Genomic DNA, 20,341 nt, shown 5'->3' with positions numbered 1-20,341 from the left:
AATGTGTATTATAATGTGGTAACTGTATGCTCCAAGATAGGGATATAATCCCTGCAAATATATGAGGTGAGATTAAGGACTAAAGTATTAATTGAGATTTTAGTGTGCTTATAGAAGCATTTGGTACATGAATTTCAGCTCACAGATGAGTGACCTGTTTGGAAGCAGAAAATCAGTCTTCCTTTCTCCCTCCCTTCCTTTCATCTTTTCCTTTCTCCCTCCTTTCCTTTATTAGTTGGTTGGTTGGTTAGTTGTTCTAAAGCAGCTATTCTTATTTGGGGTGGTAGACTTTTTTTGAATGCAATGAAATTTTTTTTTAATGAAAATGCCCAGAGTTCAGAGCTCAGAGTTCTGAAACCACACACAAGTTCACCAGATACAATTTCCTGCTCTAAAGTATATGACTTTCTCTCTTGTCTTAGAATGAAATGGGTGGAATTCGCAATGTAGCTTTTTTGGGGATCTTGATTTCATTCCCAAGGGTTTTGCTCTTCTCCCCATACTCTAGATTAAGGATACAATTTTCTTTAAAATCTTTTCCTCTTCAGTGTATCACCAAATACTGATGAGTATTCCTTCAAAATGTCTGTTTCTTCCACATAGATTTATATGCCCTTTACCTTCACCACTTTTTAAATGGACTCAGTCTGCTTACCTCCTATTTGTCCTTGTCCTCTCTCCTTTCCCATGACATTGTTTTCATCAAGTACTTTTCTCCGTTTTTGTGCTCCCCTATGGCCAGGCTCTACATGTGCCATACTTATTCAAATATACCCTTTTAGGCAAAACATTTCTGTATCATTATATGCTTTTGCTAAATAGATAAATCTACTCATGATCTCTCAATTATGCCAGAGCTCAGTTATGGCAAATATATATTTTATTTGATATAGGCCTGTACTTCTTGACCATCTCCGAGAAACTAGGGCTGACAAGAAGAGACTTCGGAAAGCCTTAAGAGAATTTGAAGAACAATTTTTTAAACAAACAGGAAGGTAAGTTTGCAGAGGAATATTTTAAGTTAATATTTCCTGGGGAACTATTGTTAAGAATGAACTAAAAGTTTTTAAGGAACAGTGACTCTATGCAAGATATATACAATTCCCATAATGACGTAGACCCAGGATTTGTCTAATGCAACATTCTGATAATCCATTATTAGGTATGTTTTATGGAAGGCTGTAACTATCAAGTATGACATCAGAGTTTAAAAATAAAGGATGAACTCCAAAAATCCCTGGCTTTAAATAATAACTATTGAATTTACCTAAACCTTTAAAAAATCTGATTTTCAGCCCAAATAACTTATTTGTTCTACAAGTTATTCTCTAATTTATTAAATAATTCTTCCTTTCCTTTAAATATATCTCTTTAACTTTAGGATCTGCCCTTAATGCTTTTATTTCTGGATTTTGGTCAGGATTCTTTCTGCCCCTTCAAAAATATTTAGCTATATCCTCTATTTGTCTTCTCTTTTTCTGTGTTGTCCCAAGTGTCTCATTATGTACTCCATTAATTTCCTCTAAATTTTGGTGTATAGTCAACAAAATTATATACATGGGTTACTGATCTACTTCTGGAAGAGACAGTGACAAATCACTTAACTATCCTGAGCCTGTTTCCATGATGAAATGACTGTACTTCCTGGAATATTTTGGGAAGCCATAGGGGTCATCAGTCTTAAATAATAAAGGACATAATTTTCCCAAAGTCACAAAGTTATTTAGATGGCAGAGGTGGGAGTCAGTGCTGCACTGGCTCCTTGGTGGTCCTCTCCATCTACACATCCGCCTTTCCTGAACTTTCATTTCAGCAGAATGAGGGTTGCCCTGACGGAGAGAGGCTATTTTCTAAAGCATCTTGGAAAAGTCTACTCACCTCTTAGCCGCATTTCCATTTCAGTTCTTCAGGGCTGTTCACTAAAACTGGACCTACTAAGTCAGAAACTTTATGCATTTAGCAAATACAGATGTAACCAACCTAGTTTTCTGCTTGGAATCTTCCTTTCCAATTGATTGGTACAAGTCCAAGTTACTTACTTTTTTGCTGATGCTAACTAATCTAGTGAGAATGTTACATAGCTGTTAAAAACTTAGACTATAAAACATAATTTCTTGTTTTTGCAATTTCCATTTTTCCTTTTATAAAATTTCCATACAACTTTTACATTTATATTTTTACCTATTTGAACCAAGGAGTCTACTATAAAGAGTTTGAGAACTTTTTGTACTAGTAGTCTTGCCTCGTGGATCTGCAATGGTACTTGGCATAACCTCTGATATACAGGGAAGTTAGTTATGTTCCACATACAGTATTCTCCTGAACCTGTTAGTCCTGAATCCATTTCAGATAATCCTGTTTGACTGAGGTTGTATGCCCTCTTGTGGTAATACATTTCAACTAAATGCAAAAGTGGTGATATAATACAAATTATTGCATGGCTACAAAATATGTATCTTAAACTTGTTTTCATAAGACATTTTATTGGAAAGGCCTAACTATCCATAAGGTAACATAACCATGGATTACTAAAAATTTTAAGCTAATATAAATGTTCTTGTAATATTTATCATGCATGAGACATTATATGTAGATTTTACATTATTAACAATTATGAGCCAGGAACTATGCTAATAGACACTTTAAGCATTTTTTTTATATAATGGTAAAACTGCTTCAGGAAATACTAGCAAAATTTTTCATGTGGGCCAATGCACTCTTATTTATTAGCCAAAATGGAGTACACAGAACCAGGGAAAGTCACAGAATGGATTATTCCTGTTTTCCTATAAAATAGATAATTTATTCACTTTTATATATATATATATATGTACACAAATTAAGGCAGCATTTAGACACCCAGTCGTGATAAATTTGGCCCATAAGAAAGAATGGAGGCAAAGGAATTATGTTACATAATTTTGACATTTAAAAGGAACCCTGTCTACAGATTTGAGTACTTGTCTGAGTTCTGTACTGGAAATTGCATAACACTGTATAGTGGTGCAATACAAGTAGATAACTACCTTTTAGGGATTAGCTTTTTTATTTGTTGAGCTATAAATATATCTTTCTTTATCAGTACTGGAAAATAGAAGGGGGTATAGGTAAAACATTAAATATTTGCTATTTACCCATTTTCAGTCATAGTAATATTGGAGGGTATTTGTTTTCTATATTCAGTATATTAAGTAGCAGTTGTGGTGATTTCACATGTTTTCTACCCATTGTATTTCAAAGTAATGGATAAAAATGTCTTAAAAGCAATTGGCCATCTTATCAAGCAAGAGTCTTCTGAGATCCTGAAGCAATTATTGCATTTTAGGGAACATGTCCTGGCAACATTTTTGTGAGAAGACAAATGGTTTTAACTGCATATGTTTCCCAATTGTTGTTCAAAGTACATGGCAAGAACATGTAGTAGTTAGGATACATACGTATACAAATCTATGCATTATCATGTCTAGTCTTAGTATAGTTTGCTAAGAGAACCACTGAAATGTACACTTGTAAATTTCTTAAAGAACTCAGTGATTCTACTATACTTTTGCAGAAACAGGTATTATAATTTCAAGAAAACGTGGAAATATTTAATGTTTGTAAGATAGTCATTGAGCTTTTTTCCCTATATTACCATACATTTATAAAATATTTTTGTTACTATGATTTCTGTAGTGTTTTTACTTGATATTTTTAACCATTATCACTATAAAGTTGGAACATTCTGTATAGGCATGGACCTGTGGCATGGATAATGGGAGAATGACTAGACAAGGAATGCCTTGTTCTGAGGGAAAAAACCCTCAGACCTTTTCACCTGCCCTATTGATATGTCTATGTATTGGACTATACTGTATATTTGCCAAATACCTGACATTGAAGTTCTCAAAGGTTACTATTAAATAATACATGGAAGAGGGAGTGAATGAAGGTGAAAGGGAAGGTAAAAAAGACATAATGCAAAAACCAAGTGGAAACTGTTACCCCATACTTTCTCAAGAATTATGAAAGGATTTGTAGTGACTTGCTTCATTGTGAACTAATAGATGGTATTTTCTGTTTTGCAGAAGTCCACAAAAGGAAGATAGGGTACCCATGGCAGATGAGTACTATGAATATAAGCACATAAAAGCCAAACTGAGACTACTAGAGGTCCTAATCAGCAAGCAAGATGTGGCCAAAACTATTTGAGGTTTAAGAAATGTTTGTGATCATTTTCATCCAAGATAAAGTTTATTTTCCTCTGCCATTCTTGCTGAGTAAGTAGTCTTGACATAATGAAAACTGAAGCACTTTAGTGGTAGTAATAGCTATTTTTAAGAAGGGATGGCAAGTGTAATTAAAAATGATGAAGAGAGATTTAAGTGGGGGGAAATACAATATGTAACAGTATAATTAGAAAAATAAAAGTCAACTTCCTCTATGCCAAGGAGAAAACTCGTTCAGTATAATATTTTCGGGAAACATCTAATATTTTATCAAATCTAAACACCCACTTGTTCAGGGAAGTCTATTTAGTGTCCAAAGACTGCTTATGCTGATGGAAAAAGTATGATTTTATTAAAAATAAGAGGAAGAAAAGAAACTCTTTTTTGGTAGGAAGGAATATAGATAGTAAGAAAGTAATTTATTTGAAACTTCTGATAGATTTTTAAGTGATAAAAAAATCTACCTTGTCCCCTTTGTTTGCTTAGGCTTTTAGTACCCTAAAATATAATAGAATGTGTCACTGCTAATTTTTTATTTCTATAAAAATAGCACATTATTTTATGTTAATTGAAATTTTACATTTCTGATTACCAAAGTTCATTCTGATAGCATGTACTTTGTGAATTATCTTTGTCTATAACTGACAGGTGTTTATATTAAAATAAAATATTGTATTAAAATTTGAAAATAGGTATTTTGGATAGGTAAGTGTCTGCAGTATATATCTAATGTGATTATAGCTATGATTGCTAATCTTTTTGTTTACTATAACTAAGATTATATAACTATTTTTTCATTGGGAATATGCATTTTTCTTAATGTTCCAAGGTCTATACTTTGTAAAGTCAAGTCAAAGAGCTTTCTTCATTCTCTATAAAATGAAAGATTTGAAAATTGTTTGCTATGACACCTTGGAAAAAAAGCCAGAATATTTTATTTGTTTCGTCAACTTTATATTGTTGTGTTTTTGCTTTTGTAAAAATAAGTAAAAAGTCGTCGTTTTCTCTTGTACCAATCATGTTTGTATTTCTATTTTCTGTAATGTTTAAGCATGATGTTGAACAAATTCACATAGTTTGGGTGGGAAGAATATTGACTATTTCAGAGTCTTAATTGTTTTCTCTGTATTTACCTAATATTTTGTAACTTTTATGAATCAGAATAATGTCCTTCATAATTTAATTAAAGTCATCTACTTGTCACAGGACAGATACACAACTGTTTGAGGTTTACAAACTACATCTTTGATAAGGGAAATGGTTTCATGACATGTGTACAATTGCTATTAAAATGTAACTATATATTCTATATGATTGTAAATATTTTATACAATACAAATAAAATATTTTTCTATTATATTTATTATGTTGAAACAGTAATTGTTTCCTGTTAGCTAATATAAATAACATAAATAACACTGTCAAACAACAAGTTGGAAGTGCTGACAATTCTAGACTTCAATATTTAACTCATGCTGCAATTACACCTTTTCATGCGGTTTGGAGTTATCCCAATATTTTTTCAGTAGATAAAAATGAATGCATATTTAAACACCATTTATAAGCCATTATTTTTGTATTTTGCTAAAGCGGTCTATATAACTGTTTTGTTAAGTTTGGCATAAAGGAAAAATAAAAACATTGCAGCATCTAGATAATAAAGTGTCAGAAGGAGAACAAGATATTTCATCAGAGAAAGTCGTGGGAAGGGTAGGGAATAGGAAACACTAAAACGGCTCTGAATGAAATTTGAAAAGTGGAAGTTTGCTTTTGGTGATAGCGGCAAATGCATGCTTCAGTGGAAAACATCTGGTAATGAAAATGGACAACAGAGGATCAATGCTTCTAAGGGAAAGAAAGGGACTGAATAAGAGTAAGAAAAGTGGGCATTAACGTCCAACACTGATATTACAGGTTTTGCAGCTGGGATCTTTCTTTGCATTTGCAGTAGACAAACTCATGAGCTGATGACCAGTGATTTCTGCCACGGTGCCCAGAGAAAGATCCACAGGGTCAGTGTAAATGACTTCTAAAATGACATCCTGGGCATGGTGGTAAACCAGCACCCCATCTTCTTCTGTGCAGGTCAAAAACTTATTATCCTTGGAATTTAGTTGAGGAAGGCGCTGCTTACAAAATTCATCTCCTGGTGATCCCACAGGGGCAATAACAAGAATCACATAATGATAAGCAGTGTACATACAGTAGAAGTCCCCAAAGTATAAGTTAGTATTGGGGTTAAAAAGTTTTTCTGCTGCAATCTCAAACCTGTATCTTCCATAAGGTGAATCCTGGGGTGGCTTCCCAGTATTGAATTCAGTGCTGCAGCTGAAGAAGATGCCTTCTAATTTTCCACTGATAGGAGAGCCATGGCTGCCACTGTTATCCTTGACAGAGGGCTGCATAGCATTCCCATGATGTTCTCTGCAAGAGAAAAGAAACAGTTAATGCTTGGTACAATAGTGGGAAAGCTCCTGATTTATAGATTTGAATGGTGATAGGCCTAAAAGTCAACTGTCAAGAGCCCAAATGTTTGTCCTATATCACATCAAGCAGAATGCATTTTTTACCTTATCTATAGATGGCTAAGTTCTAGCCTTGACCATAGGTAAGAATGTTCTGTTGCAAACATTGGAGGTCTTTAACATAATAAATTTCCTGCTCAGAAAAAACAAATGAATTTACATGAATTTATAACTGTCATGGAAAAATCCAGCAAAAATTTCCCTATTAGTAAATACATTTTTAATACTAGCATATTGGAATAACTACGTATATAATAACTCTGCATATTCCATGCTCTGCCTTTTTTTTTTTTCTTGGAAGAATTTTTGGAAACAGATGAAGCTAATTTTAGAGTATTCAAGGACCTGAAAACATAAGGTCAGGGCCCAAAGAACAGAGAAAATCGGAGGAATGCTGACCTCCAGTGGCCATCTAAAATAGACATTGGCAGTATCCCAGGAATCTAAACCTAATACCAAAGATGTGTTTATTTCTATTAAAGAAAATGGCAATAGTGGCTCTTTTCCCCCCAAAATTTTATGCTTAACAAATAAAAGAAATACCTTTCTTGGTGAGTATATATGGTCATTTCTATCCAACAGTTGACAGGTATAATAATTTGTGTTGTATCTCTCATTTTGTACTCTCTAAATTAAGTGAATGGCATCCACCATGAGTTATATAGACTTAAGGGTAGGAAATTTACCAGCTAAAAGAGTCATGAACTAAACTTGGTATTCATAGGATATTAAAACATACAAGGCAGAAATGATTTGACATCAAAATATATAAACATATATGATATTGCAAAGTACTTCATTTGAACAATAAGGCCACCTAAATTAGTTTCTCTCTCTACGATCTTTATTTTTTTTCATTTTTCACAACTTGGAGCTGATCTAAATCTGAAACCATGATCTTGATTTAAGAAAAACTAAGCTAGTATGAAACAAAGTTTCCTAATTTTTCATAAACAATCTTGTCAATTTGAGAATGCTTTAGAGTTTAACATGAAACCAAGGCTTTTAGAAATAACATAGGGATTACTATAATTTTTAATTATAAATTAAAAGTTTTAGAACCTATATGTAGGATTTATTTTAAAAGACATAGTCTCACTTTACAAAACACATCTGCCTATTTACTCTCCTGAAATTTTCTCATACAAATATAAAAGGGCTGTAAGTATTGAAATTACCCATTGCTTAAAATTCTTGGAAACTGCTCCCAAGACTAAACATAGGCTATCTTAGAAATACTGGCCAAACTCTGTAATTTAAAAGTAAACAAAAGAGCCCTGGCCAGGTAGCTCAGTTGTTTAGAGCATAGTCCAGATATGCCAAGGTGAGGAGAATTCGATCCCCAGTCAGGGCTCATACAAGATCAACCAATGAATGCATAAATAAGTGGATCTCTCTCTCTCTTTCTCTCTCTCTCAAACCAACAATTTAAAAAAGGAAAGCATCCTCATGAATAATTTAAGAAAACAGATGATAGCTTTCCACCTAGGCAGAAATCTAAAAATCCCACCTGATTCACCGTATTTCAGGAAATAATCACTCTTTTGTTCTCTCATTTTTAACATCTTAAAGAGATCCACAGAAGAGGTGAAGATTTAGTAGTTGATATGAGATAGAGGCACTGAGTTATTGAGAATTAGAGGAGTGTGTACATGAAATGATCATCAATATAAATCCTGGAGGTTTAAGATCTTTTACTCAAATAGACAGGAATTGGTATTACAAATGATTATGGAAAGGAATCTAAATGAAGTGGAAAAAATCCTATGATCTAACTTTTTCTACTTAATTATTCTGGGAAATAAAATCAGAGTATAATTCACTATTTTGAAAAGAAAACTAAAATTGCTATTTCCCAGAACTAGACTCAAGGTAAACCTAAGCCTAGAATTTTGAATATAATTTAATAAAGCTAATATATATATATATTTGATCCTTACCGAATATAGTCAAAGTATTCTTTGTGCTGGTTACGATAAAACACAGAAAATTTTAGCATCCGTCCTCCAATCACTTCAGCCTTCTCCAAAAGTTGTGTTAGATGAACTTTTGAATAGTCTGAAAATAACAAAAAAAGTCTGTTATTAAAATGTTACAGATTCATAGATAGCAGGCAGACAGTTCTGGTGGGGACGCTGTTGGGGGGATGGAGGAAGTGAGCAAAAGAAGAAAAAAACTGAACTCATGGACATGGACAACAGTGTGGTGATTGTGGGGGGGGGAGAGGGTTGGTGAAGATGGAAGAGGGCATAGAGGGGATAAATGATGATTAGAGAAAAAAATATTACCATACTTAATAAATTGAAGATTGTTACCATGGTCACCTTTAGGAAATTCATCTTAGTAAACAGGAAATTACATTTAACAATGAAAATATTGTCTTTGTGTGGCACATTTTTCTTTCTACAAAAATATTTTTGTTACGATTTATGGTTGTTTTTTAGAATACTCTTGCATTTTTTCATGCTTTGAAGTGAAAGATCCTAAAACAAAATGTTAAGGGATACAGACTCTGCATAACCCAAGTAATGTCAATCAGCATCATGACTGAAGAAAAATCAGCTGATAAGTTGAATTTAAAAAGTTTATAATCTGAAATAAACAGCAAATAGAATGTAAGGGAGTCAAAATAATACTCATTTAATTTACTCCCTAAATCTATGAGGTTGGCAAGGTAGATTAAATATGGTGATTTTAATGATGCAGAAATTTAATAAAGCTAATATATATATATATATATATATATATATTATATATGGCTTATGAGTTTAATGATTTGCCAAATGTTTATGCGGTTAGTATTTTAGAGGTTAGATCTGGTTGGCTTTTAATTTCGAGTATACAAGACTCTATGAAAGTCTAAATCATCTCTCAAAATAACCTGATCTTTTCGCCAACTTTCTGTTTGGAAATTGAGGATTACTGTCAAACTCCCGTACCAGAAGGTGAGCAGAAGTTTTCATCTACAAAGATTACAAATAAAAGCAGCCTACTTGAATTGCTCATGGTTTGTTTACTCACTGGATCAACAAACATTTATTTAGGTTAGAACATAAGGTGTACAAAGTACCATGCAAAATTAGATGATCAGGTTAAAAGATAAAAATGTATTCTTCCTCTCAAAGAACACAGAGTCTAAAGGAGGAGATAAATATACAGACAACTATGAGTTATAATGGGGTAAACACAGGGTTTTATCTGTCATAGGCGGCGAGAAGTAGATTAGTCTGTGGTATTGTTTTACTTCCAATACTTTGTACAGTGCATAGCACACAGTATGTGCTCAATAAATGTTGAGTGAATGAAATGTCCAGATTAAAAGATAACTTATACAAAACAGCCCTCTCAAAATTTACAGTCGAGGTTCTAAAGCTTACAAAGGTGAAACAGTCTCTGAATTATTTTGATAAATTGAAACAAGCTTTAAACAGTTTAAGTTCCTCTTATATTTTACTCATGGAAATAAAGATGCAAAATAGAGAAAAGTTTTGTGGCACATTTAAAAGCTGGCGTTTTCCTTATTATTTACCCTATAACTTTAGAAGAATTATTTGGATTTAGTTCAATATAAGAGCAACAAGGAGATCACTCTAGACAAAAGACATAAGGTTTTCCTTCATATACATAGAAATAAAGCAAACATATAGTTAAATAGATTATAGAATAAATGTGTGTATCAATTGATAGATGATATATATAAGTTTCTGAACTAGAAATGCCAAAGGGTTTCTGTAAGATAAATATTTCACACCTTTCCCTAATGTCAAATGGTAAATTATAGCTCTTTTTAAAAAATGTTGTATGTTTTTATTGCTTTTAGAGAGAGAGGAAATGAGAAGGAGAGAGAGATAGAAACAGCGATGAGATAGAAACACATCAACATGGATCAGCTGCCTCCTGCTGGGAATTGAGCTGGCAACTGGGCATGTGCCCTGACTGGGAAACAAACCAGCAACCTCCTGGTGCATGAGTTGATGCTCAACCACTGAGCAACACCAGCCGGCCTACAGCTCTTTTTAATGGCTAAATACTATGATAAATTTAGTCTTATGGAAAATAGCATGAATACAAACATTGTCAAAGAGAATGTGTGTGTGTATTACTGTATCTTACTTAAATCTCCCTGGGAAGGCACAATTAAAGTAAGTGGACAGAAATGCTATAAGAGAAGTAAACACAAGGTAGATTCCAAATAGGAATTTTAATTCAGGAAAGAAATTGAGGGGCTATATTAATTTCAACATGACATCAAATACAGGTAAAAGTTATGTCAATGAAAGTTCTTTACTCACTATTAATACAATATAGAAATCTTCAGCTACTTCCTTACTGATTACTGGCCTATGATCAATACCATATTTCATCTATTCTAATATGTATTTTAAAAAACATTTTAGTATGTCTGACCTGAGTGTGACAAATGTGCTAAGAAAACACAATTTCATAGTTTAATTGGCAGTATTTTTTTCTTACAATCAATGACATCTTAGATAGGAAGAAATATGGTACCAGAGAGATATTTTCCTTGCTCTAAAACATTGAAATCCTTAGCAACCAAGAATGTCACAATATTTAGCAACTTTCTCATAAAAAGGGGTAAAGGTAAAATCAAAATAACAGAATTAAATTCCATCCATTCAGCATACCAACTGAAGTTTTATACTCAGTTTTAGATTAAGAAAAAACAGAAGATATTGAGATTAAGCAGTAGCTAAGCACATCCTATATAATAAAAGCCTAATATGCTAAGTGTCTGGTTGGCCGTTCAACCAATCAAAGCATAATATGCTAATGACATGCTAAGGCCACTCAACCACTTGCTATGTCATACCGACTTCTGTGCATGGGCCATGAAGTTTCAATCGCACTGTACATGCACGCCCACACGTAGTATTTTGTGGAAGAGCTACACTCAAGGGGCCACAGAGCTGCATGTGGCTTGCCAGCTGCAGTTTGCTGACCACTGACCTAGACCAGTGGTTCTCAACCTTGGCTGCACATTAGAATCACCTGGGAATCTTTTTAAAATCCTGATTTCTGGGCCTCATCCTCCGGAAATTCTGTTTCTTTGTTACTAATGTTGTGGCCTCACCCCATAACAAAGAAACAGAATTTCCGGAGGATGAGGCCCATAAATCAGAATTTTAAAAAGATTCCCAGGTGATTCTAATGTGCAGCCAAGGTTGAGAACCACTGACCTAGACAGAGAGGAAACAAAGCACCATTTTGATAGACAAAAGGGGAGGATGTCAGATGTATCCCTTCAACACATTTAAATGCTCAATAAATATGTTTCTTGTTGAATGAATAAACGAATGAATAAGATGATTGGTAACATCTCCAATATAATAGAATATTAAGGTTAAGTTCAAGATCAAAGGGGATGGTCTCTCCACATCAGATATCTCAATGCCAAATAGCTATAAGGCATTTTCTTTTTGTGTGTTAATCCTCACTGGAAGATATTTTTTCCATTGATTTTAGAGAGTGGAAGAGAGGGAGAGAGGGGAGAGAGAGAAACATCAACTGGTTGCCTCCCACACTCGCCCCAACCAGGCAAGCAACTTGCAACCCAGGTACATACCCTTGACCAGAATCGAACCAGGGACCCTTTGGTTTGCAGGCTGACACTCTAACCCTGAGCCATGCCAGCCATGAGGTATTTTTTAATGAAGTAAAGGAGTACATGTCACACACATACAAGATACTAGGTTAGAGAGAGATTTTCAGCACTCAAGTGAAAAAAATCCAGTAACATTTCTCATTAAGTATAGTCATTGAGATCTGCCTCTTTTCCCCTAAATAGAGAAGGATGTTTCTTGCTGCTTCTTCCTTTCAATACTCGTGGAAAAAAAGAAATAAAAAGGAAGAAAAACAATGTTCTTCCACAAAATATGCTGAGTGTATTTTCAAACTGTATCCATTTTTATTGCAAAGCTTTTACTTTGAAAAATCAAACTATGTACGTAGCAAAGAAGTCATTTAATGCCATTATCCAGCTTTTGTTAAGAATCTCAGCTCCTTCCAATCAATACAACATGGCTTGTTCTGTTATACAATATTACTGGCAATGCAGCAACGATCTATGCGATACATATCACCTTATAATTACAAAAAATTTTTTCTATAATTAGCTTTATAGGAATTATTAAACATTTTTTCTTCTTCTCTTACCTGCTGTGCAGAATTCTATAATTTCACTCCATTCAGACACAACATAATCACCATCAACTTGTTTTGAGGCAGTCTGCACTGCTACCGTATACTCCGTTCTTGGGCTCAGAAACCAATGTCCACGGACAGTCATTGGCAAGGGAACAGCTTTTGCCACTAATTTTGTTGGAACATCCTAGGGAAGGAAAGAAGGGAGGGAGGGAGGGAGAGAGAAAGGGAGGGGCAAAGGAAGCATAATCAGTATTGGAACACAGTAAATATAATGACTTCTCTTGTTCTATCACATTATCTGTAGTATAATCCTCATTTATAGTTAGTATGTATAACTGTATATATAGTAAAATGCAAAATTTCCAGACAAAATAAGACAGTACTTTCAAAAGATTTGTCAAATTAAACTTAGTATAAAAAATCAGACCATCATCAATAAAATTACTGAAACATAAGAAAAAATACTTCAATCAGGTAATTATTATTCTTTTTGTAGTTACTTATGAAGGGAGATATGTAATAGAAAAGATATGTTTTAAGTAGGTAATATGAGAATATCAGAGAAGTGTTACATTTCTGAAACAACTAAAGGATAATTTTCATTCTCAAACCATAAAACAAAGACTACATAAAACAATTTTTAGCCCTAAAGTATTTTAACAAACATCCTAAAGTTTATAAGCTCTCTCACATTCCTCTTTTGGCAGTTAACATAGGGAAAAATGTGTGCTTCAATAAAAAACGATACATCACCTAACTCACACCCTTCTGGCTATCTTCTTCTGATTCTGTGCAAGATATTTTACCACTCTGTAATTTTTAGATAGCTTATAACAATTCAGTTATTCTTGTCTAAATAGATGCAAATGAATTCTGTTAAGTGGGGGTGGGAGTACACACAGCCCTCCCCTCCTGCCTTTGCTTCCTCCTCCAACCCAAAACAGTTTTGTCTCTACTTTACACATTCATTTCAATATCCTGATTGTCTTTTCTTTGGACTATTCTTTGAACTAGTTGTTATATCTCATCAATAAGTGAAATAAAATCTTTAACGTATGTTCATTTTTTATGTCTGTGTGAGTCATGGTTTTACCTTTTTTTGAGAAAAATTGTATTTTAACAATATACTTGGCATTCCATTTTCTTACAAAATTTCATAGAGGGATAGGTTTGTTAAATGAGATGTAATTTTTCCCAATGTTAAATGCATTATATATAAGTAATTAATAGAACATTATTCCTTCTTTCAAAATGTCCTCATACTTAGAAAGTTTTTAAGATGCTAATATAAGCATATTAGGATTTTACCTTGTGTTTAAATTTATTGGAATTCTTGTTCTCTTTCTTGTTGAGGTCAATGAAATAGTGTGTAATACGGTCCTTTGATTTGGAATCCATTTCCCATGAAATCTTGAATGAGTCACATGTAATGTTGCTTATTTTGATGTTATGTGGTACTGGAAGTTCTTCCATCTCAGCTATGCCACTGTCTTGTGATTTGTTCCCTGTAAGAAAACAATGCACAGATAGTTAGTTTCCAACCAATGGATTTTTACAGTTTGCAAGCTGTGCACATATTTCTGAATTCAATGATCTAATTACTAACTCTGAGATTTCATTTTGCTCATGAAGTAATCTGAGTGTTAATGACAGTAAAAGGTCATATTACCAATAAAAAGCATAACTAATTAGTCTTTACCAACTCTACATTTTCAATTTACTTTTCCAATTTCTGCTTTCACAGAATGAAAATAAAAACAGTGGTAACCTATCTTTCTAGTCTATAAAAGATTAGCCTTACATGGTAGTTTCCATCTGAAAAGCCCCAAGAGACCATTAGTCCTATATGACTAATGAATTCTGTTCTAAGTTAAATATCAGGTGTTTTAAGCTAGATGAAGTCAGAAATGTTTATATGAAGAGTCCAGTCAAAAAAATGTTTCTTTTAAAAAAATCTATGAGGTACCAGTGGCAGTCTATAAAAATTGCTTCTCCTTTTCCCTTTTGGAAATTTATATACTGAATAGCATGTAATATTTATACTACATATACAAGTAATATTAAAGATGCAAGTTACTGTCAAGAATTACTATAGGACTCTTTTCATTTGTTGTAGCTTGATAAATTTAATTTTGAGTGCTAAAACAACAGATAAAGCTAGGAAAGAAAAAACTGCTATCTTGATTGATATTAAAATCCTGAAGAACTGATCTGACATCTGGTCACTTTAATGACTGCATCCTACATTTCCGCTTAGAGCAAATGCTATCAATTTGGCTAAAAGTATGATGGAAACAGATTTGCCAAGTTTGTTTTATATATTGGAACGACACCCTGAATCAAATTTTACTCCACTGATCCCATGTTCCCTTCCCCCAAGCCAACATAAATAAAAGTGTGCCCCCACACTCCCATTTCAATTACTGATATAAAACTTTTGACAATTCCCAGTATTATTAAATCTTTGACATATGTGGTCTCATTTCAAGCTGTGTTGTAGCCAGAGGTACCCAATGACAATAGAAACTAATTTCAAAATAACTTTTTTGGAAAAAAAATCATTTTTTGAACAATACTTTTAAAAATCCTTATTTCTTCTATGTACATCCCTCACACTCCAGTTATACCAGATTCCCTCTCCAGTAAAACTCCCAGAAAAATTGCTCCCCCATCTTTTTCATCCCTCCCCACCTGACCTCAAGAATTTCCAAATTGCTTTTGCCTTAAAGTCATTCAAAAGTCAAAGGAAGGGAAGATAGCAAGCGAAATGTTTTTAAGGGAAAGGGAAAGGCAATAAATACTCAAATGTTAGTAATTTTTGCTCTATTCAGAAAAGCCTATATTTAAACCTGTTATTCTGATTGTAATTATGTTTAAAATATAAGCAACACTAATGAAAATCTTTCTGGACTGTAATGATAGAAATATCTGTAGAACTTGTTTGGATTATGACTGTCCATATAATTTCACAACTGAGTGAAAAAATTGTTATTTAAGATCATATAGAGAAAAGTAAAGCTATTTTGCATTTGATGCAATTTAATAAAAGTACTCTGAAATATTAACATTATATAAAACACTACCTTTTTGCCCTAACCAGTTTGGCTCAGTGGATTGAGCATCGCCCTGTGGACTGAAGGGTCCCAGGTTTGATTCAGGTCAAGGGCATGTACCTTGGTTGCGGGCACATCCCCAGTAGGGGGTGTGTAGGAGGCAGCTGATCAATGATTCTCTCTCATCAATGTTTCTTACTCTCTATCCCCTCTCCTTTCCTCTCTGTAAAAAAAAAATCAATAAAATAAAAAAACACTACCTTTTGCCACTTATACTTACCCTATTGTTATCTTATTCAACCTTAAAATAACAAATACTTGATTATTTCCTAGAATACTTTGTTTTATACATTTGTACTTATTATTAAAACTTGAGATATAAATTATTGAAATGTGGAAACTTTTGCTTATTTCTACATTCAGAACAATATAAAGCTCAAACTTATATAAAGGATTTGTTATATCAAGAAACTTCATTTTCAAGTCCCTTATCATAGTCCCAGTTCTTTTTTGTAAAAGAAGAATCTGTTAAACTATTAAGACATACACACAAACTATAAATCACTAAGAAACTTGTACTCCAATTTTGCTCTTTTTCAAGATTATTTTGGCTATTATGGGTCCCTTGAATTTCTACCTAAAATTTAGGATCAGCTTGTCAATTTCTGCAAAGAAGACAGGTGAAATTTTGGTAAGGATTGAGTTTAACCTATAGATCAATTTAAGTGGTATAGCCATTTGACCATTGTCTTCTAATCTATGAACATAAAATACCTTGCTGTTAGTTTATTTCAACATGTTCTGATTTTAAGTGTCTTAAAAGCAACAGTGTTTAATAAATAAATTTATATTATCTATAAAATGATCACTGCAGATTCACTCCCTTTAAAAAGTCTATTATAGAAGTTTGTAAGAATACACCAAGTATAGAATATAACATAATGAATACTCATGTGCCTATCGTCCATATTTAACAACTATCAACATTTTGTCATTTTTGTATAATTTACTACCTAATTCAACTTTTGATTTCTTGATAATACTTTTAATATAAGTTCAGTCTTATAGAAAATTTGCAAGAATACTATTAAGAGCTCCCATACCCTTTACTCAGATTCTCTAATAGTTCAATCTTAGACCCTCCATTCTCCTCTTTTCTCATTCCTGCAGTCTCCCTGGATCCTCCCTTCTCTTTCTACTTGCTCTAGAATTGGACTTTGAGCAAGAGTTTGGGAAATATTTCCGAATTTTTTTTAACTTAGAGGTAATTTGAAAGTTCTATATTCTCAATCTTAAAATTATGTTGAAAGTTTGGCATATTTTTTTGCACCATTGTCCCTTAGCCCCACCACTTTTGTTGTGAAAAGAACTAGTAATTTTTTTCCTCATAATATCTTCCCTAGAAGTGCTAATAATAGAAACCAATCTAAAATCTTAGTTACAGTACTTAAAAAGCATAAATAACTCAGTTTGAATAAAGTAAGGGAGTATTTTTAAAAGGTAATAAAGGTAATTAGTTTTAATAATAAGACTTAAGCTGTCCTAAGAAAAAAATTGCAGAGGTTAGATTCACTTCACCTAAAAACAATCAGGAACAATTTTCTTATATAATATCTTTTTTTTCTTCTTAAAATTTAGTGATTTAAAAAAAATACTACCAAACTACAGCTAGGAGAATTGATTTTATAATTAAGATTACATATGTACACATAAATATATATACATACATATGTAGAAATAAACGTATCTCTAATTTCCATTACAAATTCAAAAGTACTTTCCTCTTCATAAAAACAACTTTAAAATACTATAATACTTTTAAAGTCATGAAAGAAAAACTAATTAAGACAGTAATAAAACTCAAAATAGTAACTACAGAAAAAACTGAAAATGCTTTATTTTCAATCTCAACATTGGTAACACTGAATACTGTTGGAACTTTTAGGAAAAAATACAAAAAAGAGAATAAAAATCACTTATAATCTCTATACTATTATCATACTGTGCCTACTGTTTTGTAACCTATCTTTTTCTTAATATACTGTGAATGTTCTTCCATGACTACACATAATACTAAACTTGATTTACTCTATTAATCAGTCGTCCTAATACTGGACATATTGTTTCCAATCTCTTCCCATAATAACACTCCAGTCACCACTATTCTATATAAATTTTGTACATAGCTATGATTTGGATAAATCCCCAAAAGTGCAAATGTTGAATCACATTTGTTTTCATAATCTGTATTCCCAACTACCTACTTATTTATTTAAATTGATTTTTAGAGAGGGAGGAAAGGGGGAGGGGAGAGAGCACGCACAATGTCCCCCAGGTTAATCCATATTGTTGTTAATGGCAGGATTTCTTCCTTGAAGGCTGAATAATATTCTATTGCACATGTGTATGTATATATGTGTGTATATATATGTATGTATATGTATTATACATACATACATACATACATATCACGATTCCTTTATCCTTTTATCCATAGACAGACACTTAGGTTGTGTCCATAACTTGGCTATTGTGAATAATGCTGCAGTGAACATGGAATGCAGCTATCTCTTCAAGATACTGATTTCCTTTCCTTTGTGTATATACCCAAAATAGAGATTGCTGGATCATATGATACGAAGAGCAATCAGATAAGAGAAAGGTAAAAGGCATCCAACTCAGGAAGAAAGAAGTAAAATTACCATTGTTTACAGATGACAAGGTCCTATATGTAAAAATCCCTAAAAACTACACAAAAAAAACTGTTTGAACTAATAAATTTGGTAAAGTTGTAGGATTAAAAAAATCAACATACAAAGACCAGTTGCATTTCTTTTCATTAGTAATGATCTATCTGAAAATAAAATAAAAAAAGAGTATCATTTACAATAGCATCAAAAAGAATAAAATACTTTGGAATACATTTAACCAAGGAAGTGAAAGATCTGTACACTGAAAAGTATAAAACACTTATGAAAGACATTGAAGACACAAATAAATGAAAACTAACCCATGTTCATGGATTCTAAAAATTAAATTGCTAAAATGTCCATAGTACCCAGAATGACATACAGATTCAACATAATCCCTATCAAAACTCCAATGGCATTTTTTCATAAAAATGGAATAAACAATCTAAGATTCATATGGAACAACAAAAGACCCTAAATAACTAAAGCAATCTTGAGAAGAACAGGGTGGGAAGCACCACACTTGCTGATTTTAAATTATAATAGAAAGCTATAGTAATCAAAACAGCATGGCACTATCATAAAAACAGACACACAGACAAATAAACAGAATAGAGGACCCAGAAATAAATCCAAGCATATATGGTCAACTAATTTTCCACAAGGTTATGAAGAACACATAAATACAGAAAGGATAGTCTCTTCAATAAATGATGCTGGGAAAACTGGATATCCATATGCAAAAGAAAGAAATTGAACTGTTGTCTTACACCATACACAAATATCAACTCAAAATAGATTAAACTTAAACTTTATGATTAATCCTAAAACTCCAAGAAGAAAACACATGGGAAAGCTCTTTGACATATAGGTCTTGGCAATGACTTTTTGAATTAGACACCAAAAGCAAAGACAACGGAAGCAAAAATAACCAAGTGGGACTATATTCAAATATAAACCTTCTACACCACAAAGGAACCATCAACAAAATGAAAAGGCAATCTACAGACTGGGAGAAAGTATTTGCAAACCATATATCTGATAAAAGGTGATATAAAAATACATAAGAAACTCATAACTCAATAGCAAAATATCTGATAAAGGGTAATATACAAAATATGTAAGGAACTCATAACCCAATAACAAAAAAAGTAACTCCATTGAAAATGCACAAAGAACTTGAATACACATTTTTCCAAAGGAGACATACAAATGGCCAACAGGTATATGAAAAGGTGCTCAACATTACAAATCATCAGGGAAATGCATATCAAAACCACAATGAGATAATCATCGTACACCTATTAAGACAGCTATTTGAAAGTTCCTAAAAAATGTAATCTATTCTTCAAAGTTGATCTCAAGCCACCTCTCTGAAAGTCCATCCTGACGACTCCAGAGTATCCAGATACCTTCCTTCAGAACTGTTATAACATTTTGTCAGATTCTTCTATTTTATCCTATGCCTAAGTTGCATGGGCTTTGGAATAAAACAAGACTTTCATATCTTTGCCACTTCTAGTTATCTGATCTTAGGAAAGGTTGCCTAAATTATTTGTACTCAAGTGATTCGCACTAAAAATGGGGAGAATGATATTTAATATATCAGAAGAGAGGAATTTATCCGGAAACTAAGCTCCAAGGGCCCTTTCACTTGTACTTGTTTCTAGTACTTGATTTTGTACCCCCAATTTTGTATT

The 20,341-nt window shown here is 32.8% G+C and overlaps 2 protein-coding genes across 6 annotated transcripts in view; one reads left to right on the top strand and one right to left on the bottom strand.

Annotated features, from left to right (window-relative positions):
• FAM13C (family with sequence similarity 13 member C) overlaps positions 1–5,561 on the top strand; it is a 129,133-nt gene extending 123,572 nt beyond the window's left edge. For 3 of the 5 annotated variants that reach the window (XM_070432800.1, XM_070432796.1, XM_070432795.1), the window contains 2 exons: positions 894–995; positions 4,068–5,561. In XM_070432800.1, coding sequence (XP_070288901.1) covers positions 894–995; positions 4,068–4,191 — 226 coding nt within the window. In that variant the 3' untranslated portion in view covers positions 4,192–5,561. Of the gene's footprint in view, positions 1–893; positions 1,001–4,067 lie in introns of those variants that run through there. The other 2 variants (XM_070432799.1, XM_070432797.1) reach the window with 1 other exon arrangement.
• PHYHIPL (phytanoyl-CoA 2-hydroxylase interacting protein like) overlaps positions 223–20,341 on the bottom strand; it is a 36,717-nt gene continuing 16,598 nt past the window's right edge. Inside the window, exons 2-5 of the mRNA XM_070432801.1 lie at positions 14,207–14,403; positions 12,908–13,082; positions 8,674–8,791; positions 223–6,632 (exon numbers count right to left, since the gene is read on the bottom strand). Coding sequence (XP_070288902.1) covers positions 6,098–6,632; positions 8,674–8,791; positions 12,908–13,082; positions 14,207–14,403 — 1,025 coding nt within the window. The 3' untranslated portion in view covers positions 223–6,097. The remainder of the gene's footprint in view (positions 6,633–8,673; positions 8,792–12,907; positions 13,083–14,206; positions 14,404–20,341) is intronic.

Source organism: Myotis yumanensis, unplaced genomic scaffold (genome assembly GCF_028538775.1).
Source record: "Myotis yumanensis isolate MYYU_CA2020_CCGP unplaced genomic scaffold, mMyoYum1.0.hap1 SCAF_13, whole genome shotgun sequence".
In the NCBI taxonomy this organism is placed as follows: domain Eukaryota; kingdom Metazoa; phylum Chordata; class Mammalia; order Chiroptera; family Vespertilionidae; genus Myotis; species Myotis yumanensis.
The sequence above is the reverse complement of the archived record's forward strand: the minus strand, read 5'-3'. Positions and strand labels throughout refer to the sequence as shown.